The following is a 24,564-nucleotide window of genomic DNA, read 5'->3' as shown; positions in this document are numbered from 1 at the left end:
CTACTGTGAGAGAGAACAAACCAGATCCCAGAGGAGGAAGAAATCAGGAAGAAGCGCTGGAAGTGGATGGGACACACATTGAGGAAAGCACCCGACTGCGTCACAAGACAAGCCCTCACATGGAATCCTCAAGGCCAAAGTAAAAGAGGAAGACCAAAGAACACATTACGCCGAGAAATGGAGATAGACATGAGAAAAATGAACAAGAATTGGATGGAACTAGAAAAGAAGGCCCAGGACAGAGTGGGTTGGAGAGTGCTGGTCGGCGGCCTATGCTCCATTAGGAGTAACAGGCGTAAGTAAGCAAGTCGTGCCTTATTAATATATAACGTAGGGGTACCACCAAATAGAGTACAGTGACGTAACGACCGGACCAATGACGCATAAAACCCGTACAAGCAGTCTACAGTCCTTACCGGTTCTACTTCCTGCCCAGCCCTGCCTTTGAGTCTAGAACACAGATCTCGGCCTTCGCGATATGAATCACGTATTTAAAACATACTGAGTTTATATAAAAACTAAAATAGAAAACAACACTTGTACAAGATCTAGCCACAAGTGGCTGTAATTAATAGACTGGGCGTAATTCGAGAACAGTAAATCGTAAAATAATAGTCTGTAGGTGAAAATAAAGCATATAATAATAATAATATGAATATTGACAATCTAGTCACCTGACAATTATACAGTAAGAATACATGTGTAATATTAGTCCATACGTAGATCCCAACAGTTACAAACATTATTCTAGACGGTATATAACAAATAAAGCCAGAACGAACATGGATGTTGAATAATATGAATTCATTGTATTTCGTGGTTTCTCATCAGCTGCTTGCAACCAAATATGTGTTTACATTTACATTGAGGTAGGGTATAGTGTGAAATAATTGACATAAGTGAATGAAAAGAATTGGAATGGCAAGGGTTATCAATTGTTATGAACGGGGAATTAAGAAGCCTAGACAATTACGAAAGCTATTTTCTTGGGACGTTATTGCATTTCATTCAAACCCTGTAAAACACTTATATTTATTTTTGTCCCTATCTTATTCTACATAACACGAGCTTTCGTTCTATGTACCATTCACTAGCATACCCTTTTTTGTCCCAAAAATATTGTAATTTAAACATTATATTTTGCACTATATTTTCTACCCTAATTCCCTGTTTCGGGCATAACTGTATTTTTCCAAATTATCGTACGTCGTGGTCAAGATATGCACTTATTTATTCATGTACATTTTTGTAGTAATCCGAATTCAGAGAATCCAGAGTTTAGTGTTCCAAACTGTCTTGTCTTCTTCCACTTACGTGCTTGCCAACCAATCAGGATTTAGAATAGTTCTCTCTACCCCGATCGAACTCACGCGTATTAGACTCAAGGTTAAGCCACTCAGCCTAACGCGTCAAGGTCATAGTTTAGTCTAGGCAGATCAAGGTGAAGTCATAACAAGTATCACGGGGTAAAAGCGATTCAAGGTCACAACATCAATAATAACTAATTATATATATATATATATATATATGATGTAGTAATTAAGTGAGGTTCAGAAACATTGTGTGTGATAATTTTAGAGGTAATGAAGGGTTTGTACAAGATTTCTGGTAAGATGACCCAAAAATTGAATCACCAAGGTAGTAATAGGTTTATTACTGTATCTTTTTGAATATATGGATCAGATCTGAGTTTTTTTATCGCAATTACTTCAGCAAACCGAAGAGAACCTGTATTTCTTTACCTGCTAATAATTTCGAAAGCTTGATGAATGTCAATGGTATGCCCACTGCCAAGATATTGCACTGCTGAGAGCCCTTGACCCTCGCAGTCTCAATTTCTTTGGAACATGCTTGGAAATGAGAATATGTACTCTTCTCTCGGTTCTTTCAATGTATGTGCTTTGGTACGTACATGTAAATTGGTAAATTCACTTGGAGCTACTGAGAAAAGAGGACATCTAAATTTTAGTCTGTTTGAGCGAGCTGTTCGTTTCCCATAGTATCGTCAGTTTTGCTGACGGGCAAGTCACCTTTAACGCGGAATTTATCCTGTGATTAATGACTCCAATGATTTCATCCCGTTCGAAACGCAAGTATAAGAAGCAGGGTTTTTTACTGTATCGTGTTTAGCCCAAGGGTTGGTTTGGGAAAATTTCTGAATGAACTTAGCCGGATATTCATTTTCACGTGGGTAATTTTTAATGAGAGCAATTTCATCTTCCAAGCATTCCTTTGAGCAAAGTTTGCGTGCGCGGTCAACAAAGGTTCATGCAATACCCTTTTCTTAACTCACTGGACAGAAACTGTTGTAACTGAGATAAACTCCACTCCAGGTATTTTCGCGATGAATGTGTCTTTTTAATGTGCCATCTGAAGTTCGGCTGAGTCCAATATCTAAGAAATATAATTTACCTTATACTTCGTGTTTCATATCCTTGTGTGCCTTGTTAAACAGATTGAGTAGGTTCATGATTGTTGCAGAAGAGAAATGTGCCATCAATATATCTATAGTAGGGTGTAGTTCCATGGATTGTATGCTTGAGCTTCCTCTGTTTCAGGTTTCCCATAAATATATTGGCCAGAATTGAACCCAAAGGGCTACCCATGGCCACTCCATCAATTTGGCAGTACAACACATTGTTAAATCGAGATTGTTTGTTTTTGGTACACAGAAACATGAGCTGTTTGAATTCGCAGATTGATGAAGGTAGAAGTTCAGGATATTCACATATGATATTTGCTGTTTCTTCCAAAAGGATGTTTGTGAAGAGTGATGAGAAATCAAACGAGACCATGAATTTGTCGGGAGCATTTAGGCTATCAAGCTTTTGTACACATTTAAAAATATCCTTCACACTGTAGGGCGCTAACTTCTTACGGATCGGTTCTAAGCACCTCTAAAATTATCATACACAATGTATATATAATTAGTTATTATTGATAATCCTTGCCATTCCAATTCTTTTCATTCACTTATGTCAATTATTTCACACTATACCCTACCTCAATGTAAATGTAAACACATATTTGGTTGCAAGCAGCTGATGAGAAACCACGAAATACAATGAATTCATATTATTCAACATCCATGTTCGTTCTTGCTTTATTTAAATTCAATAAGGGAACTAATTGCATTTATTGAATAATCTATACATTTAAACCATATTGCTAATATTACTTTTTTATTTGTATTGGTTATTCTCATCTTTCCACTGATGTTCAGAATCGCAATTGATCACTGTCCTAGGGTATATTTTTATTCAGTTTAGATTGTCTTGATATTGCATTAAGTCACAAGTATTGTTAGCAGGGATTGATAATGGCTGGCAGTCTTATGTAAATTGTTGGATTTTTAACTTACATTATGAAGTGACTTTTCTAAAAGCTTTATTCAACCTAGGAAGTACTGGACGGCTATTTTGTTCTAATATGGAGTTCCCAAGGAGTGAGAACATGAAATCCAACGGGAACAGGTCGCAGCAAAGCAAATGCAAATAAATTATTTCTTCGTGAATTATATTTTCCATGCTTAATGTTTTCTACTACTACTTCTACTAAACAAATGTTTGTCTTTATAATTTCGCCCTGCTGTGCTGAATTTGTGTAACAGCTTGAACTTAAGCTAATATTTTATAGGTTTTGCGTTTCTTTCGACCGAACAACCAACTGACTAAATGAACAGCATTATGATTCATATCTGCCATTTAATTCATTGAAGAACATCGACCATGATTAACGTTCCTACAACTTGACCATCTTCACAGATTATGGTTTTTTTAATTTTGTTTATTGTTTTGTTTTATTTTGCAACTAGTTCTAAGATATAAATGAAGATGCTTCCTATTCCAGATTGCTATATGTATTCCTGCAAGATAAAATGCTTTAACTATCCAGATGGAGTGAAATCTGTTATCATGAATTATCATTATTGTTTATCGACATACTTGAAAATAATGCATACTGAAGCAATATCATTGAAATTGATAGCCTTAATGAATCTAATAATGAACAGAGTTTAAAAGCATTGATGTACGATATTCAATATTAACAACAACTGACAATGGTAACAATAGCATACATCAGAGGTCATTATCATAATGCCTGCCGTGATGGCGTTAGCCACATAATCGAACACAAGAGAAATAAGCAGTGTTTGTTGACGAGTGTAAAACATGAGACGCTAGTCTACAGGTAGAAATATATGACACACGGGTGTTATCTTATCGCGCACACAAAACTACTGATTACCGATGGATATAGTTACCAGATAGAGTGTAGTGTAGCGTAAATGTAACTTTAGTTAAACAAGTTATATTTGGTGCTTTACTTTTGAGTAACTAATTTAATCAAAACAGAACGTAGAGAAGTTAAATTCTATGCAAACTGACTCATCCAAGATGAATAACAAAAAAATCATTTATTTCAGGTATTTATATCATACCTTTCCGAAATTTCCTTCACCAATAGTTTTCACAATTTCGAAGTCATCCAATGATGCTCTTTACGATAAGAAACATTTGTTAAAAAACCTACTTTTTGTCTTCTGTTGGCCCAAGATCAATTAAATCCTATAAACGGTAGAATAAAAGTGAATCAAACATTATATATTCATAGAGAAAGAACTCATTACTTACTGTGTCATGAGATGACGTTAAATTAGATAGTTTTTTGTCTTTATGAAGATCAAGAAATAGTCGTACATCTTCGCTTTTGATGAAAGAAAAGTAAGTTAATTTAATAGAGGAATATAAATACTTTATCTTACTTCTTAATCAACAACTCAGTGGATACAAGTTTCTTAACAAATTTATACAAACCTTTACGTCGATTTGTAAAGATGCCTAGCAGGTTATTTCCTGGCAATTGTAACCCTGTACAATCTTCTGATTCCCTCAACTTTACGCGTTAATGATTTTTTTCAAAGGTAAAAAGTTACTCACTTTCGTATAGATTGCATGAAATTCTGTATAATGACGGGTTACAGACCATTCTTGATTGTTTGCTTTCAAATGTATAATAAATTTCTGAAAAGTGAAATGAGATATTAAAGATTATTAACTATTTGTACCAAGTTAACTAATGATTGCTTCGTATCTAATTGATCCATTCGCAGAAAGAAACTCAAGCGGATGAATTAGAAAATAAGGTTAGACTGTTGCTCGTATTTAAAAAATACAAACACGTCAGTATATTTACAAGTTATTTATCAGGCAATGTCTATAGACTTAGATGACCGATTGTTATACGAAAGCAGTAAATACCCCAAAGAAATGACTTTAAATTATTCACTTGTTTACCAGGTGACACAAACTTACCAAATCTTTCATCAACAGTCATTAGTTGAATTACTAAAATTTTTACTACAGATAGTCAGCCACAACAAAATTATAATTTTTATTCCCCTACTAACTATCCGATGAATAAATGATGAACAGCATTGCCATAAATAATCAATAATAAAATATTTTAGGTCTGACTCGTAAAGCGAATTTTGTTAAGTCTCGTTCTCAATAAGACTTAAAATGACGTTCATCTCAGTGAGATGGTGGAAGGCAATTCTAAATTTAAATTAATGCCCCCCGAATACAAATAGTAACCCAGACAAGATTCAGATAAGTGTAATCAAAATTAAGGCTCAATCTCTCCGCTTTCAACAGAAGCTTTATATCGGCCGAATACGTTAACATGATTGTGGCATTTAACTTCGTCAGTTAATAAGTCCAAACCTTATTCCTCTCAATGAAAGCTATCATTTTGCGCTTGAATTGTTGTAACCGTACTACCACCAGCCAACAATTTCCATTATGATCGTCACATTTAAAATTTGTAGTCCTTTTTTGATGGCAAATCAGCGTACCGCCAAATTCTCAAAGGGTTCACCATTTTACCGAAGATCTTTTCAAAATACATATGCGATTGGGTTTAGTCAAGCGAAGCTGCTGAATATATATATATATATATAGGGATCTTGACACTCTACCCCCTAAATGTCCGGGTACGACCAAGGGTGAGGAGAGTCCGCTATTACTCTCGAAATGCTTCCACATGGCCACGCGTATACAGCCACTGCCAGCGAAGTCCTACTCACCGCCTTCTCGAGATGGGAGTGTTGTTTACGAAAAGACAAAATGCGCCTTAACAGAGTTGGTGGACATGGAGAGTCCACCTAGGGAAGTTGGAGATGGTGCATAAAGGTTCCGGTATCCCATGGGAACAAATGGTGTGTGAACCAATTATTGTCACCGGTTATCACGGGACTACATCTCCTGACGCTGCTCTACGGCCTTGTGGATCAGACCTTTAGGTCGAAGGCCTCGGGTGTGGCCCCCCACGAAACTCACCTGCTTCAATCTGAGCACTCGTGCAGTGTCATATCACACACACAAATCAAATGACTTGTGTGACTCATGTGTATTCACACCCCTTTTTACTAATATTTATGTGTTCAATAAATAAATAATACTCTGCCATTCAGAAGTATGGTTAATTACATTAATATATATTTTTAGGGTAAAAAGTAAACGCGTTTCAGTACCTCAAACCTTAAAATCCGCAATATAATGTTTGATAACTTATTATTTTACTCGGTGACGCAGTATGTTACTGAAACTGCGTGGATATGGTTGGGTTTACAACACATAACTGCCAACTTCTGTAAATTATCAGCTCTTAGAACTGTTAGCTTGCCACATATTTGATTTTATAATCACTAAAGCCTTTAAGTTGTTTCACACTATACTAATTACCTATGAATGCTGAAGAACATATATGTGGTCAGAAATCTAATTCCTCTTACGTCATCTCCCTAGTTGTCCTGCACACTTGTGTAGGATATACCAAACTTCTACATCTGTGAACAATCTACACCAAAAAGTACCGGAACAATTCTTGCTCTGCGTAATGGTACACTAGCTTACATTTGTTTTGCACTAGAATGATTGGTTCGAGTTTAAAGATTGGAGCTGTTTACCTTTCAATTCTAACAGAATAAGGTCAGTTTTGTAATGGACAATTAGGAAAACTGACTGTAATGCCACACTAAAATGAGCACTTTAAAGTCTCTACACTTCCCCATGATACCAAAACAAACTAAAAGTGAGTGTTAAGGCATAAAAAATAAAGAATAATTAAAACATTAGCAGATACGTAGCTAGCAGATATCGATCAAACGTCCGATGTAAAAAAAAACCCAAGATAATAAGGAAAGGATCAGTACCAAAGGTTTTAATAAAATAAAAGGTCAAAGCAAAAGTTATTTCATCATCCCTGATATTTTTAACGAATGTGGTATTGATACAAAACACAGTTTGGATAGCAAAAATGTTGCAAAGCATCATGGAAATCATCGTGTGAGAAATAGTGAAATGACGTACATAGTTTTAAGTAAGGAGTGCAATTTGTTGTTTGAAATTACCTACAGTTGCCTTTTTCCGTGAACAACCAATCCATAGACTCGACTTTTTCCTCTTTCTTCAAACAATGGCACTGTCTTGACTAATACAGTACATTTTGAAAATATTTGAATATCTTTATTTAGTCAACTAGTAATACTGAAAGTTTTTTCACTAGTAAATATGATAAAGTAGTAAACAATCAGTAACTAAGGTAACCATACAAGACCACTAGCTACTTTGGTATATTTTACTGGCTGAAGAATAAATAAAAGAGAAACTAAGCGGTATTTTGTCAAGAAATGATGTTTGCTCATTGAACCAATCCTATTTTAAAGACTTCTTGGAATACTTAGCTTCTCGGCAAAAGCCGTTCGAAGTCTAGAATCTGGTGGTTACAAGTTTGTGGTGATATAAGATGAGATAGATATACGCTGTCTCTCCATTTAACTACTCAGACTCTATTCATATCTAAGTTATTCATTCACCCTTCATTCGTATCTCTCTTAATAACTTGAATAGCCTGGCATTCTTTTTTAAACTCCTCCTTAAACTAATGAAATTCTTTGTAATCAAGCATAAATGTTTGATTGAATTCAGTCACTTGCATTTTGTAATCTTCACAACACATCACATTGTTTTGTTTATTTCCAATATCTTCAACAGCTCGTATACCCAATAGGCATTAAACTTACCGTGTTTCGCTTTTCATGAATTAATGTAGAGTGGTCGGAAATCCCAACAACAGAAACTGACATGATAACCAAAATGTGCGGTGTTTTCACTACCTTGAAGGTCAACAAGATTGGATGGCTGGTATAAACTAGCAATTTTTTACTCTTGAGTCTTCATTTTATGGAGCGCTTCTAAAAGAAGAAATAGAGTACCTCAAATGCGAATTTGTCGTCATGCAGTTCGAAGACTGTCAAGTCCTCTTTTGTCGTATTATAAGAAGAATAGACTTATACAGCTAATCTCTTGTCAAGTGAAATCTCTGAGACCCTAAGAACCGAATTATATCCAGTTTTTGGAAAGCCTACGAAGCGTTTGTATAATATAGTAATTGTTTTGTAAATACCTAATCTCAGAAATCTAAAATTCATTTAATACGTTGAAGTGAATTCACCGTGTTCTCTATCATCATCCTTGATCCAGTGACAAGTGAAGTTTGTGCTAGTTAGATCTTGAAATAAACTCTTGCATAATACACTCCATATCACTATGTCGTAACATTTTACCCTTCCAAAAGCTCTTTGATGGCCCGTCGATCTGACTTCATTTAGATCGTACGAATGTTTGTTATCACTGTAAATCACCAGCGTAGATGATCTATGTCGAAATGATTGGAGGCCGACTCGAGTTAGACGTGAATAGTGTGACGAACCAACTAACGTCGAAGTCACACCTCGTGGTCAGCACCTTACGTGGACTACCCCCATTGACGTAACAAGGTACTATAGATGCTTTGAAGACTGTACAACACAAAGGACGTTATTACAGAAATATATTAGTTAAGGTAGATACAGGCGAAAGTAAGACCACTGCTGCATGGGCCAGTCCATGGCATACGATTAACTAATGCGCGTTGGTTGTGCATGACCTTGGCAGGGAGCGACGATCTGTTCGACATTCAGTGATCCAACTGTCGGATGATTTGGCTAGGGCTCAGTGACATTTCACTGGCCCTACAATACTCCCCCACCAGATTCAGCGGCCGTTTGAATCGGTACCAAACATGTTGGGAGCAGTCGCGCGCCGGAGAGTGCCAGACGAATATTATAAATCCTCCAGGTACTGCTTATCTGTAAAAGAAATGGAAAGGAGGCGGCAGAAACTGGTCGCGAAACAGCGAGTCATAATATGTTATTAGGACGTTGGTTAAACGTAAAGCGATTAACCATAGAAATAATGAAAAGAACAAAACGTTTTATTGTTCTATCAAGTCGCGCTGAAATATATAGCCTTGACAAGTAATTCAGTTCCTCCGATGACAAACGTTAAGTCTGCCGCAAGAGTAATGATGCTATAGCGATAGTAGGATAAGTGTATTATCAATCGATATCCATATTTGTACTGTCATTAGTTTAAAGTTGTAAGTCGGACAGTGTCGTTGACAGTTATTAATTAGTGTCAAATTCTAGTTATATCTATATCTAACAGACTAACCGTAAGTACAGAAGTATAACAGTGAAGAGTGGTCGTGATTTCGTTGTGCGAAGCTATTGACCAACTTGTAGTCACAGTTTGAAAAGTCGATGACTGCTGTTACAGTCAGTAAGGGTTGAAGGCTACAAATCGACAGCAAAAGGTGGCACGATGAAGTCTCTAAAAGATGATAAACGGTGAATGCTGCGTGTTTGTTCGGTTAGTGAACAGAAGAATATCGAAAAGAACATAAGAAACCAAGAGTGTCACTCTGGACTCATGTCAATGATACCCGTGAAAAACGCTGTCAGTGTTGGGATAGAGGCGACAATATCGTTTTCAGTTTGCAGGAGATTCGCTCGACTGCATAAACTGATGATTCGCGCGAATGATATTGTCGTCAGACCACCAATTGAACTGGACAGGTTGTAAATCGTCGAGTAGTTGAACAGCCGATTGATGTACCGGAATCATCTGTTAAACAACAGCCACGAGGAAACAATACTTCATACAATGAAGTACGACATCGAAGTAGAACAACTACAATAGTTCAGATGTGTTACAATGTCAAGTCTAAATAACATCGTTCTTACGTATACTGACAGTTGCACTGAACGTTCGCTTAGGTATGATTAGCGTAACAGTTGGATGTGTGAATAAAAACATATACGAAAACTATGGTTGGGTTCGTGGAGAATTTTCGAGGACGTTTAGATATTTTCCAAACCCGTATCGCATGTAAATAAACCGAAAATAGAATTAAAATGACTGCTGTGTAATAAGGAAATCGAGCCATGATTTACCGTGTGAATTATTAGCAAATACAAGGGGTATAATAAACATTAATTAAAATGGTAACCACCAATGTAACTAAGGTTTAGAGGGTCCAGGTAACGTGGCCATTTCGTAAAAGGATGATACAAAGAGCTTATTACCTAGCATTAAGTGACATATTAAGTACGACAACATGTGTACTTGGGGTATGGACTAAGCGTGCTCGTGTACATGCAATATGTTTTACCACAGTATGTCGACTAACGAGTCATAAATGTACATGATTTCGACCAAAACTTGACGGCAGTGACAGAATATATGACTAGTTTACGTGAAAGCAACTACGAAATGTTATCACGCATCATAAATATAGTACGAAATAATCTAATGAAATTATGAAACTCGCCTGGGTTACTCTTGCCTCTCAGTAATGAAGATATGAAGTAGGCAGTAGTTTGAATCTGAATTATGTACGAGGTACTGTTGATTAAATTTTTCGATTAACACAGCATTGTAGACTGACGAACAGTCTAAACGAGATCTAAGATCGCAGGAAATTTATAGTTCAAACTCACCGTAAATTTATAGCATTCGTATCCTCTGTTTGGCCATGGAACTCAGCAATTGGAAATTAGGCAGGCAGTGGTAAAAAAAGCAGAACATTCTAGTGGATAGTGGTTAAGCAGAAAGATGAATTTATAGTCGATAGTTAATCTTGTCTTATTTATACCAGTGGATAAGGTACAAAGAGACATGCGTTCGTGTTGCCTTGTGGCTATACTCACGAGTGGTTGATATTTTAACAGACATATTACACAGGAGCATTTACATGCTCCTAATGCTTGTTAAAGAACCACGATAGCCGATTATAATCGTAGTTGATTGGTTAGTTCTGTCGATTGAACGAATTATCTAGGTTTAAATGCTAATCAACATTGACATGAAGCAACGAAAGTTCACAGTAACAGATTAACATAGGCGATGATAAAAATGAAAAAGAATAAGTATAGAATACAATAATAAAGATTATAGCGATAGGTTGCGTTATTCGAAGTCTTGCTCACCAGTGTAGATCATCAACGTAGATGATCTATGTCGAAATGATTGGAGGCCGACTCGAGTTAGACGTGAATAGTGTGACGAACCAACTAACGTCGAAGTCACACCTCGTGGTCAGCACCTTACGTGGACTACCCCCATTGACGTAACAAGGTACTATAGATGCTTTGAAGACTGTACAACACAAAGGACGTTATTACAGAAATATATTAGTTAAGGTAGATACAGGCGAAAGTAAGACCACTGCTGCATGGGCCAGTCCATGGCATACGATTAACTAATGCGCGTTGGTTGTGCATGACCTTGGCAGGGAGCGACGATCTGTTCGACATTCAGTGATCCAACTGTCGGATGATTTGGCTAGGGCTCAGTGACATTTCACTGGCCCTACATCACCTATCCTCGTATACAATCATCGACTTAAATCACGTTAGTCAATAACGGAATTCAGATAAGTCAATTAACGAGAATGGCCTTCGAATACATATATTTTGCATGTAAAGTGAATATAATAGAACAAAGCAAAATGCCGCGCAGTGGAGATGGCTGGTAAGCCAACTCATTTTTAGCCAGGCGTTACTCAATATTTATAGGCAGACAAAATAAACTACAGACATGTGATGAGACATGGGATATGAAGTGTACACATGTATACGCTCATATAAAAACAGTCAAGACTGATAAGCAAATAATTAACAAGGTCAAAATATGACTCAAGTAGAATGAATAGATTGGGCTGTCCGAAATTTAGAATAAAGTATGTGGGCTTAACACAATAACTGACATTACAGCTCTTAGTTTACTTTAAAATGGTAGCTAGCTGATTGTATGCAATGTTCTTGTTATGATTGAAAAAGTATTATCAAGTAAGACATAAATATCATAAGATTAATGGGCATGAAAGCCTTGTAGTGACTCACATTCATCACGAGAACACGACTGGTTTAATAAAAACAGTTATTCTTATAACCAACTGTACCAGTGTTTGTTTTAATATGCTTTTGTTTGACTGTGCTAATGACAGCTATTTTGCGCTTCCATTCCTTTACTTACACTTTGATTGTAACTTCGCGCGAATTCGGTTACGTTCTGTAACCAAACTTCTATCCTGGCACGATCTCGGTATCCTTTCGATGCTACGAGATCGCCAGCGAATATATCTCGATTTGGTCCATTAACTGTCTTCTGATATTTGGCTTCTCGGGGATTTTATGGATTTATTTAGTTACGTTCAACCTTCGCCTTCTGATTAACTTGGCACGTGTTACTTGGTAGCGGTGTTCATAGTTAATCTCAACTCGACGCCACGCTACAGCCTTATTGACCGGTCGGGTGGTTCTGAAACCCTATAGCGGTAAATAAATTCCCAAAATAAATAGTCCTCCAAGTCTTCGACATTTGGTGCTGACCGCATAAATTTTAATGGACTCACCTTACTGAAGATGCTTAGCCACGAATCCACACCAGATCGCGATTGGATACACCTTGCTACGCATCCCTCGCAACTGCTGGCCAGCTTAGATTAAACACTCCTAAACATGTCAACAACTTCTATTTATACCTTCAAATTTATTCATCCCTGACTTTTGATTTGACTTGGTCGGTACTCTTCGATTATACAGCTGTTATGAACAACAGAATTATCAAATCCTGAATATCTGTGTTATTACTTGGCAATGTTCAATGGTTGTCAAATTTTGAACGACAGTGTCCCTTGAATTCTGTGTATCTAGGATCCAGATAATGGACATTACTTGCCCTTAGTTTATTTGTTTCCTCTTGTTCAACATGTATCATAATGCATATGGAAGCATCTCTCTAAAGTAGAGGGATGTTAGACTATTCTGCAGCATTCCACTGTCAGCTTAATAACACAAGTTTTGTCGAATCGTCCATCAAAATAAAGATGCCCTTGTTCCATATGATCTGTCATTGAACATTAAATGATTGAGGACGAAAAGAGAGGGATGGTGGATTATATATATCAATCAATCAGTGGTTTGGCTGTTATTGCTTTACAACTCCTTTTTATCTGTTCTGTTAAATATACACAACATATTACGAGATAACCTGTCTGCCATGTTACAGCAGAGCGCGTTGAGAGAAATTTACATGATGTAAATCTAATGTGAGCTTGCGTATGTCGAGAAATCACACCATCTTCATCTAACCATGGTAGAAGGAAACTATTAACTAGACAGAATAAGTAAGAGCATTGTAACGATAATGGTACATCTGCTAAGATTTCCTTAGCCGACTTGCAGCCTACTTTGGGACTCTGATGGGTTCAACTACATATCTGAAGGATCTGTGATGGAAAGAACGAGTCCCCTTAGTAACCTAAGATGGAGTTAATTTGATACTAATGGTTTCTTTATTTCAAATCTAATTAGTATTCCAGGTACGTAGAATTCTTATTTGCTAACAATATTTAGAATACAATTAATAGGATGTAGCTGTAACTGTGTGGCCAATGTTTTTATATTTTCCAAAATAGTCCGAAACTACCCCAGCTTTTATGGAGTTGTCTTTCAATAGTGACGATCTAAGTTCATCTCACAAGGTCTGTTCACCACACTTTTTCTTCCAATTTAATCACAAAAGCAAGCGTTCGGCACATTCACTTCACTAATACATCTTGCTTCATGCCTGTTCTGGACTAAATTATAGATGTTTTCGGTTCTCTTGATATCGAGATTCACTTTCATCGGTACCCGAATAGGTGTTTGATATCCAATGCTTTTATGATAGAGGTTATGAACCAGTCACTTTCCACACATATAATAGGTGGCGTTCAATGACTTTGATCCAGCCAGTCAGCTACGATAGTTCTGGAACATTTAGTAATTATCACTGGTTCATATCTATCAAATGAGAGTGAATGAGCTTATAAATAGGCAACATATTTACTGTGACTGGCTACCGAGACACCACTGGATATTCATATGTCTGACTATATTCAGCTAATAATAAGAGGAGTAGAAGAACGAAGTAAAGATTACGAGCGAAAGCGGAATATAAATAAATGGAAGATAATTACGATTATGTAGATAATAAATACAGAGAAAAAATAAGTGGAAATGTGTGGTGTTCGTATAAAGTAACGATTGTTTTGTATTTGATTTCTGGTTGATTTCGAATTTTTAGATACAGAGCGTTCGTTTGTGCTCACCTAGTTCTATTCTGCTTTAAATCGCACTATTTCAAAAATTCCTATTTAATACAAGGATTCGAATACTTCTAATCATCATAAGATGTCGCATGGAGTGAAGTGTAATCAAGTTAGTGAGCGAGATATGGTCTTGCCCCACATATTTTCAAAAGTGTAGTATATCGGCAAGCTTTGGTGATTCTTAAAATAACCCCAATGAGTATTAGCCTATTGTTACCTATCAGAAAATAGTTGTGGTAGATGAATATTTTAAGGCAAAAGCAATGGTAATGTAAAACAACACATATTTTAAAGGAATACTGTATTAAATGAAGTTTCCCCACGATAAATAAAAATGTGACTAAATATAATATTACCAGCTATTGATTTATAGATCTGTCCATTGCCTACCCTAAGAAACACGAATGGACCAGTACTAGAGTCAGAGATAAAACTGTATAAACTTGAAGTTATTGTATTGTAACTCCAGTTGATAGCTCAGTAATCTACAAAATAACCATTATGAATTACAACACAATTTTAGGTTCCTCCATCATTTGATTAAAAGAAATAACAGTATGTTAATTCGTTAGCATGAATACATAACAGATGTCTTCTTGAACCGGTGCAAAGACTCAAGTAGTTCTCTAGGAGTCTTTAAACTGTCCCTGGTTGGTGTTTCGCCGTTGAGATAGACGCTGTGAATTTATGTTATATACAATCTGCATAAAAATGATTGAGAATCCGATATGCCTAACACCATAATTATTACTGTATGATGACAAAAAGAATTCCTCTTTGTAATTTTAAACGTTTTATGTACTATACAGCAAGTTATGTTATGTGACTTTTAATAAGCCAAAGAGTGACAGTACTTACAGGATACGATGAATTCACTGCTTTCTCTTAAAATACATACAAGTTGGTTAGTTTATATACTTCAAAAGGACCAACGTAATTTTCAGTTTAGAAAACAAATTGTAAACCAATAACGAATAGGATCAAGGTCTCGTTTGTACATGCATTTTAAGACTCTATTTACATGATATTATTGACAAGAAATGAAGAGTCAGTCGATATTTTTTTTAAGGTTTCCGAGTTATACTTCTAAAGGTTTTAAAATATATTGGTGTTTAGAGAATTTGATCCAAGTACGACTGGTATTGACCGAATAACAAAAGATAGAATTTGTCTTTCAGAGTGATGGAGTCAATACATATACAAAAAAGATTAAACTCTGCTAGATGCTTACTAGAACTATTCTGAATAGCCAAAAGGTTAAACAAGATTGAAAAAACCAGACCAAGGTCATTGATCATATATCTACTATCTAGTTATTACGACTGATCAAAAACGCACATTGGGCGTTAACGTAGTTTATTTAGCCAAAACAGGCTCCTACATAATATGGCTTATATTTTCATGGTTTCCCTAGTCAGACGATAGTATTATGTAAATAAATCAAACAATAGATCGTATTATCAGCAAATTATCTGTATTGGTGGCCAATAAGGTCGTGTCGCACTTTAAATTTCTATTTCTAAAGATTGCTCATCTTGGTTTTTTTCAGTACTCTTGATCAACTTAACCAGTAGGCTTCGCGGCATTACAACACATGACCTAAATTGAATAAATTGAGTGTAGGCACAAATTTTCATATTTTGCTAAACTGACTTGTGCTAGGTCGATAAACTGAGGACCTACACCGGTTACCAAACACTATAGGACTCCAACTCATAACATTGCTCCACTCCCTAAGGGTTGAACCTCTGAATTAAATGTTTCAAAAGGAGGAGGTATCCCCTGAGAGAACTGCCTATCTCTGTTTCAGGGGCTTGGGGATAACTCAATTATTAAAAAAAGTTTTATTGTGATTATACAGGTACATGGATAGTAGTATATTTATAAACACATGTTTATCCAATTCATCCTAATTTTATGAAAACTAATAAAATGCTGACGCTTGTTTCATTGATACGGATGATAATGATGATTGACAGTGCTCAATCATCAATCAGTCACCAGCTTCATCAAGTCCCTTTGAAAAAAATAAAACACAATAGGATCAATGATTGTTGAATTTTCTTCACAAATGTATTGACATAAATAAAATACAGAAAATAGTTGTAATAGAATAGTATTAATTCATCTTGATTTCATGGTTTGCTCTAGGTTTTTTCCAACTGTATTCATATTTGAAGATAACATTCTATTAAATGACAAACATTGGTGACTGAAAAAATCGAAGTGACAATAAGTATCAGTACTATATCTACAGCAGTAACTATCCAGAATTCGGAACTTCATTAAAATGGATTGTTTAATGACTACAGATTTGAAGAGTTTCCATAAGCTTAGGAACCGAATGAAGGAAAATTATACACCAGTGAAATGATGTATAGTTAGGTACGATTTTAGTCAGAATTATGAATTTGCATTGGCAATTACCAATGTTAGATATTCAATACTATGTAATACGTAATTGAGGAGACAGTTGGGGGGAGCTAGTGGGAAACAACAAAATAGAAATAAACTTATATTATTCTCCCTAAACCGTTGCTATCGTGTTATTCAAACTAATGAAACTAGCTATGATCATGAATTGTATATAAATAATCTGAATAATTTAAAACACTTGTTAATAATTATCTGTACACACTGAATATCAGCTGATTAAACAATGATTATTTAAAGTCGTGTACAAACTTGATTAAAAGTGATATCTGTCTTTAAATATTCGGAAATTATACTCGGGTTTCAAAAGCTAAATGTATCTTTATAAAGATTTGGTGTTCTTGCGAATTTTCACGTGATTAACAGTAAGAGTATTCCAGTACTGTTCATACCAATATTATATATCAACAATATAATATGCGAAGATTTCATAACACTTGCCAAATACAACCACTTTATAAATGTGTACTAAGAATTTATGGATTTGCAATATTGCAACTAATTACTGACTTATTTTAGCCCAAGATCTTTTTTTTCGATAGCATATCATAGAGTGATGAGTGCACTTATATATTTAACTAAAATTATGTCATTTTTTATTTAACTGATGAAATCTCAAGCTTTTATCAAATTCTATAGTGGTTTTCTTAATCATATCATGATAATTTTGTTTCAAGCATTCGAAGAACTCATGCACGATGCTTTTCTTCATTAATTTTAAATACAAAGTACAGTAAAAATATTTATAATAATAATATGCATCCTGCTTTTGATTGGTGTTACATACTCCTTATATCTATAAACATAAGTAGCATACACCATATATATATATATGAAATAATTACTTACCTGATTAAACTTTTTAAACTCTACTAGTTCATTAAATATAACTTCTAAAATAATACGTGATGTCATTTTGTCTGTTGATAATTTCTGTGATACACCTAAAATATCACCGCATTCACGAATATAATATTCTAGGTCGTCCTCGTTACCTAAGCATTATGAAAACCAGTAGAGATTGAAATGAGCATAATAATAATAATAATTATTATATATATATATATATATATATATATATATATATATGACAATTTACTTAACTAAGTAAATTAGATATAAATTATAAACAGATGGATGACGGCTATGGGCAGGATCCAGGATGTGTGTTTTACCCCATTTGCGACTCATCAGCTAGATATATTTGCATCTCAGATTTGGTGTCTAATCCGGGACTCAAACATCATAATAGTCGCTTATGAAAGATGATAAAAAACAACGTAAACTATTTAGAACAATCAATACCTTTAAATGAAACCGTCTGTCAAAGATACAGAGGTAGTCTTAATAGGTCTGGAATATTTACGCCGATAAAATAACAGATTTGTTTTCGCATTAGTTGAGAAAAAAACTCGAAAGCAACTTTTTTTCTGTTAATGGATACAAAATTAATAGTGATTTCCTTTTTTGCATTATGGTCGCAAATATAAAAATATTACATATGTCTTGATTATACACAACTTGGTTTTTAAACGACGTTAAAAAAACTTTGTAATACCCTTGTTGTCAATGAAACTTCCTTGCACTTAAGGCTTATCTCATGTGATTCCAAGAAATTCGGATGAAATCACTCTATAGTAGAATCATCATTAAGTTTACCAATAGGCAACCACTAAAATAAAGTTGATTTCAGTTTAATATTTCATAGATTGTTGTATGAAAACCGACCTTACACAAAATAGTGATTTAATTATTAAACCATTTTGAGTAAATTTTGTCAATAAAGGTGTTGTTGTTGCTGACTTATGTACTTTTTTTAATCTGTAAAAATTATTTATAAACTTACATTTATTTGTTACCTGGGCTAAACGTGCTTTGGGTGTAGAAAATTGTTCGTCTAAGTCAAATAATTCTAATGGTGGTGGACCAGGTTCACGAAAGTTAGGAGGAAATACCTAATACATATGAAAGTGCAAGACGAATTTATTCAGTTTATAATCGGAATCGAGACAAATTTTAAAAAAGTAGGCCTAGGATAATTTTATTTCAGTAGATTTATGGATATTGTTGAGTTTTATAGTTAACACTATGGGCTGACGTTATTTACATAAAGACTAAAGACCGGCAACAACTGAAAACTTGATTGTCTTAGTATGAGACTACTTGTCAGCAAGTCTCTATGACCCCACCGAGGTATGAGCAGTTAGCCATCAGAGGCATTGAAAAATGTTTTGTGTTATCTCGGAATGACTTTAGTGACAAGTGTAAACTATTGAATGCCAGTTCAGTAGTCTAAAGGCTAATTGTTAGTCTCATGGACTAAATACCGTGGGTCCAAATACATGTGTGGTCGTGGATATGCAATAGTGAATAATCCCAGACAGATACAGAGATATGGAGCTCCTTCCGACAAGGTTGAAAAACTTAGTAGCTTAACAAGAGAAAAAAATAAAGTTTATTGAGTAGAATTACCAATACATTGTTATTTCCCCAGACCACAACAGAATTATCCAAGTTTATGTTGAATGAATGTATGAAATACACAACTCAAAGACCTGTGCACTCCATGGTACGCACAGTGGCATAGATGTAGTAAAGACTGCTACTAGACCAGAGTTCAGTAGTTCAAGGAAATTAATAACAGTCGATACCTCCAGTCGACCACTCCATTTAGGGTTATAATCTAGGGACCCTCATTTTGATATCCTGCTCAAATGCTTGCAGGCCACGTGTTACGTATGCCCGAACACCGATTACCACGACGTGCAATGCTAACTGGTGTTCGGGATGGTCGGAAGAAAGTTAGGGGCGGCCAAACCAAAACGTGGAATCAGTGCTTGAAGTCACTAACTTCTAGTCTGAGCCATGTTGGGAGATGCAGACTACTTTGTTGGGGTCCGTGTGACTATCGTAACCAATTGTTGGAGACTGTGGGTGGAATGGCTCAGAATCGATCACAATGGCGTCGGTGTATACACTCTCTGTCTTCCCTTAAACTAAGAGATTAAAATCGCTTCATATCTTTCTTCCTATGAACTAATTCTTTCTTCCTGTACTATATCCTTATTGCAATCTTTCTTTTATATATTACCACCTCTGAATTAACTACTTTTATGAATCCGGTGTCCATCTTGTTGTGTCAATGAGGTATAGCAATTTGAACCGATGCACATATGTGCTTGGTCCTACGTTATAGATGACTGACTGAGCTTGCATCTTCCTAACATGACAGAGAGTTATCTGTTGACAACATAATACTCTCAGTCTCATGCCACAAATATATATCATGTTGACCCTCGTTCTTCAACTTGTAAGTTACGGCTTATGGGCATCGTTCTGGTATTGCGCCTAACGTGCCTTGCAAACCTGTACACCTAAAAGAATATGCACGCTATTTTTATCCACGTTTTGGATACGAAGAGTGTACAGACTTTTGAAAAGGAAAGAGTTAGCTAGTAAACGTTATGTGCATACGCAAAGTACACAGTACAGGTAAAGATCTCGATTACCATAAGGACACGTTATCTACTTATACGCAGTGCACAGATCAAAGACTCAGATATCCCATGATTTACAAAACAGCACAACTGCAGTCCACCTTTCTGCCTTGACATGACACGCCAATAATATCACTAAATTGTTTAATAAACTCTTCCGTAGTCCAATTATATGGCGGGATGAAGGATTATTCACATCCCCATCGACCACACACATTATCCCATGAAGCACGTCCGCACTACTTCCTAGGCACCAAACAAAGATTTGTGTTGGATTCTGTCTAAGTGGACAGCCTCATACTGCGACGAAACAACTATCCAGTACAGTCTGGTTCTCAGCAGTTGATTAACCTAGGTTTTTTCGTGATGTAAACTAGAGAGACACGTTCTTATAAAAACGCTTAAAAATATTCTACTGGATGACTTAAATGAAAACAAAATTCGTCGTCGGTAGCTTTAAAATTATAGGGCTTTTGTCATCAAGTTTTTAAAACAACTACATTTGGATTATTTAGTGAAAAAAACGCCAAAATGGCTTTTTTAGGCAAAAATACCAACAAGTAGTGAGTTAATACCACCAAAGGTGACCTTAAAACATTGCATGTGATTGACTGATACGTTTAAAGCCTGATAGGGTTTTTCTGTTTAAGTTCAGTTGTCCTTTAAATCATAGAAATATGTGAAATAAAATGATTAAACATTGGTGATGGCATGTATATTCACGCCTAGATTCATGGTAAACTTTAAATTACCATAAAAAAGACTACTAGATTGCTGATCACTGAAAGATACTCGAGCACTATTAAACTCAAAAATGTTAACTCAGAGTAATAAATTCTATGGGGCTATTTGACTAGTTTTTGTGTGTGTAAAAGAAATTTTATTTGTCGAATATCTGAAAAATTTGTTTTAGAACTTGATTTTATTTAATAAGCTGACTAAACAAAATTCATTAAAAGCTAGGGGGGGAGACTAAATTGTTCCTATTTTCGAGAACTACACCTGACAACATAAACACTACATATTTTGTAGAACTTAGCCTTAAATCATCTGGTCTTGTAGTCCTTACTTCAATGTAGAACTCGTCCTGTGAAATTCAGTAGTTGAATTCTCTTAACATTCATTTACTTTTGACTATCTGCCTCGTATTTATTCCTACTAGAATATTTTGTTGGTTCTAAGTATTTCTATTTATTTGTACGAATTGAAAAAAACTAAGTTTTTAAACATAACTACCAAGAAAGAGAAAGTTGATCGACAGTCTTAAACACTTAAATATATGAAAAGTAAGTTTTAGATTTCAAACAACAAATGCATGGAAATCGAAGAATCGTAGCTTCTGGATTGTATTGTAGTAGCTTTGCAATAGTACCAAGACCATCGGTGATATTTGAAATCTCGTAGAATTTTCTCAGCGAGTTTGTGGCTTTTACATATATCAAGTTAACAATCAGTAGTTTGGTAAACCTTTATTTTATATTAGAATCAAGGGTAGTTATTGTTAGTCGTACATTTTTACTTTATCGATACAATTATGAATATAGGTTTCTTATAAGATTATTTTAACCAGATCTTACTGAATGGAATGAAGCTAGACACCAGATAGGTTGAAATGTTTTGTCTCAAATTGGGATTCATATATGTAAACAAACATCATAAACCAAATTTCTCCACCCACAGAACAAAATATAAAGAGTGGTGTTTTAAAGATACATGACTTACTGCAGGTTGCACTGGAGGTAAAGGAGTTTCAAACTGAGGTGAAATTAAACTTAAGGGTTCGTGCTTCACACGGAGTTTTTCATAAGCCCTTTAAAGATGAAAAACGATTAGGAATGTGCATAATTGCTTAAAATAACTGGTTATTACAAAGATAAAAGGATTTCATCTCTAAATGTTGTACTTACCGTATTCAATTTTATAGATACAGCTTTTGGATCAAGAAATAATATCTGTGTGTAAATAAGTCTTTTGTTTCAAAATATAACCACGTAAAGTAACTACTTGTAGCCCAAACGACTGATGTTATGTGGAAATCTGTTTCATTTCATCGGCTTAACATGATAAAATCACATTTTTTCCAATCTTTTGGTTACATAATGTTGAAACACACCCAGTGTGTGAGACTGGTGTAATCTAAGAATTCATCTTGTTATAAATATTTGCAAGATCTTTGAACAAACATAAAATGATGTCAACATAAATTTTCTGCAAGTTTAAATTTGTAGACTTGAAAACTTACTGAATAGCTTTCGGAACGAGTCTTGTGTCCATACAAAACAAACCTTGATCAAAGTAATTTTTGACATTCTGTGGAAGTTCATCACTTTCTTGTAAACAAGACATTAGATTACTCGATAGGCTTATAATATCAGGGACTTGGTAGTATGTTTCAATTTCTGGTTCTTCGGAATCTATGGAGTTTAGCGTGACGGATTCTTCTGTAAGGTATTTGAATAAAAACTCGAATATTTTAAAATTGTCTTCTTTGTTTATATATGGGTCAGAGAACATGGCTGCGCTCCCAACAACAGCTAAAGTCCCACCGTTAGGTGACTAAGAAATAAGTTTTGAAGCAGACACTCACGAGGGATTTGTAAACGGCACAAACGGGTCTATTAAGTGGAAACGCAACACTTCCAGTTGACAGTAGAGCAACTGCAGGTTTGGCAACATTGAGAGAAGCTCCATAAGGATATAAGAATTGTAACGCCTGTTTATGTGATAAGTCCATTTGCGTAGCTGATATGGACATTTTTTCCAAGACTTCCGCTATTCCTCTATATGGTCAATAAAAATATGTTTAAAAATACCTATTCAGTACTCCATTCGGGATCAATGCTTCTTTAGGATGATAATATTTAAAATATGACGTTCGCAGGACGGTATCTGCTATTAAAGATTTCACCAATCAGCTTACCACTGTTAACCATGACCCCAAACTGCTCCAATAAGAAGTTTATGTTTGTAGTATATTTTGCCTCACCGTTCTCACCCATAAGAACAAGCAAAGATCCACCAGTCTCAAGATATTTTTTAATAGAATTAAACTCTGCAGCACTAAACTTTTCTGTAGGTCCAGATATTACGAACAACTTGACAATGCTAAGACGTTCGTTTGTAATGTCATCTTTATTTCTACAAGACAATAGTTATGAAAAAACAAGGCAAACTACTTACACAACAACCTTCCAAGAGGATTTGAGGTACTTAGCAATTTCTGTAAAATGTTGACTCAGAGTAAAGGCTTCCTTTTTAGTTTGATTGAATGCAACTGTATTCTCCTCAATCTTCATTTGTGTTGCCTCGGGCATCTTAAAATCTTTGAAACTGCACCATTTTGTTGCTAGGGTAAAAAGTGATTAGTTCGGTATTCAATCCAATGTCCAATGCTTTTGTTATGAGTATATATAAAATTGACCGATTTGTTTGCACTTACTTCATGTTGCTTTAATACGGTTCCATCTATTTGACAGCGTCATATGGGTATTGGTCTAGCCACTCAACTGCATTCATTCGAGCCAATGTGGTAGCTTCCTCTGGATTTGTATATTCTGTAATTCGAGTGAGTTTATCTTAGAGCAGAAAGTGTTCTGGATACCAGAAGTCATTGCATTACCAGTCAGGAGTTTGGTTGGTTGTAATGTAAAGATAATATAATGGTGATTCAAGTGCTAAGAAAAGACAACTGTTTCAAGAATAATTAAATAATCTACTCCATTGGTAATGTGTAAGAAGACGGAGTTAAAAGGGTAAGAAAGAATCGGGGAGAGATGGGAAGTAGTTGCCGGTGTTTTAGTAGTGATAATTTCAGTAATTTATGAGATATACATTAGAAACAACTGGTTCGAGGAGAGGATGATAATCCACGCGTGGGTACGTGCGTATCTGGATATTTACTCTTTGAAGTGCAATCGTCAGAGGGTTGCCTTGAGGAGCATGGTAATGGTGTTCTGGCTATATGCTCGTGTTTGGATGGCTCAGTATACTTAATGTGTTGCATGCCTTTAACAGATCACCTTTTGTTTTCCTGTAGCTCGTAAGAATGATTCCGAATGCTGGAGTTTGTCCTCATTAGATTTATGTTTCAGCC

At 35.4% G+C, this 24,564-nt stretch overlaps 2 protein-coding genes across 4 annotated transcripts in view; both read right to left on the bottom strand.

Annotated features, from left to right (window-relative positions):
* Positions 1-8,727, bottom strand: part of SGK1 (Serine/threonine-protein kinase Sgk1) — a 31,850-nt gene extending 23,123 nt beyond the window's left edge. Inside the window, exons 1-6 of one of the 2 annotated variants that reach the window (XM_051210451.1) lie at positions 8,087-8,727; positions 4,941-5,024; positions 4,766-4,896; positions 4,635-4,707; positions 4,534-4,568; positions 4,442-4,499 (exon numbers count right to left, since the gene is read on the bottom strand). In XM_051210451.1, coding sequence (XP_051070443.1) covers positions 4,442-4,499; positions 4,534-4,568; positions 4,635-4,707; positions 4,766-4,896; positions 4,941-5,024; positions 8,087-8,149 — 444 coding nt within the window. In that variant the 5' untranslated portion in view covers positions 8,150-8,727. Of the gene's footprint in view, positions 1-4,441; positions 4,569-4,634; positions 4,708-4,765; positions 4,897-4,940; positions 5,025-8,086 lie in introns of both variants that reach the window. The other variant, XM_051210452.1, reaches the window with a different exon arrangement.
* Positions 8,728-16,282: 7,555 nt separating this feature from the next.
* On the bottom strand, positions 16,283-23,972 carry IFT52_1 (Intraflagellar transport protein 52). Of its 2 annotated transcripts, XM_051210450.1 has the most exons (10): positions 23,652-23,972; positions 23,392-23,609; positions 23,285-23,360; positions 23,059-23,251; positions 22,714-23,027; positions 22,379-22,679; positions 22,194-22,281; positions 18,821-18,929; positions 17,824-17,969; positions 16,283-16,558 (listed from the first exon to the last, which is right to left on the bottom strand). In XM_051210450.1, exons 1-6 carry the CDS (start codon positions 23,783-23,785, stop codon positions 22,616-22,618), a joined length of 999 nt encoding a protein of 332 aa, XP_051070442.1. In that variant the 5' UTR covers positions 23,786-23,972; the 3' UTR covers positions 16,283-16,558; positions 17,824-17,969; positions 18,821-18,929; positions 22,194-22,281; positions 22,379-22,615. The 2 variants fall into 2 exon arrangements, with proteins under 2 accessions (XP_051070442.1, XP_051070441.1); XM_051210449.1 differs by lacking the exon at positions 22,379-22,679.
* Positions 23,973-24,564: the final 592 nt, after the last annotated feature.

This window comes from Schistosoma haematobium, chromosome ZW, assembly GCF_000699445.3.
Source record: "Schistosoma haematobium chromosome ZW, whole genome shotgun sequence".
Classification (NCBI taxonomy): Eukaryota; Metazoa; Platyhelminthes; class Trematoda; order Strigeidida; family Schistosomatidae; genus Schistosoma; species Schistosoma haematobium.
This window is presented reverse-complemented; position numbering and strand designations above follow the sequence as displayed.

Excerpts from the sequence above, each read along its gene's own strand:
- IFT52_1 (XM_051210449.1), bottom strand. The coding sequence starts at position 23,785 with ATGCCCGAGGCAACACAAATGAAGATTGAGGAGAATACAGTTGCATTC. Across the intron at positions 23,610-23,651 it reads TCCTCTTGGAAGGTTGTTGT|AAATAAAGATGACATTACAA; the intron begins GTAAGTAGTTTG and ends ATTGTCTTGTAG. Across the intron at positions 18,930-22,193 it reads TACCTCCAGTGCAACCTGCA|GTATTTCCTCCTAACTTTCG; the intron begins GTAAGTCATGTA and ends CATATGTATTAG.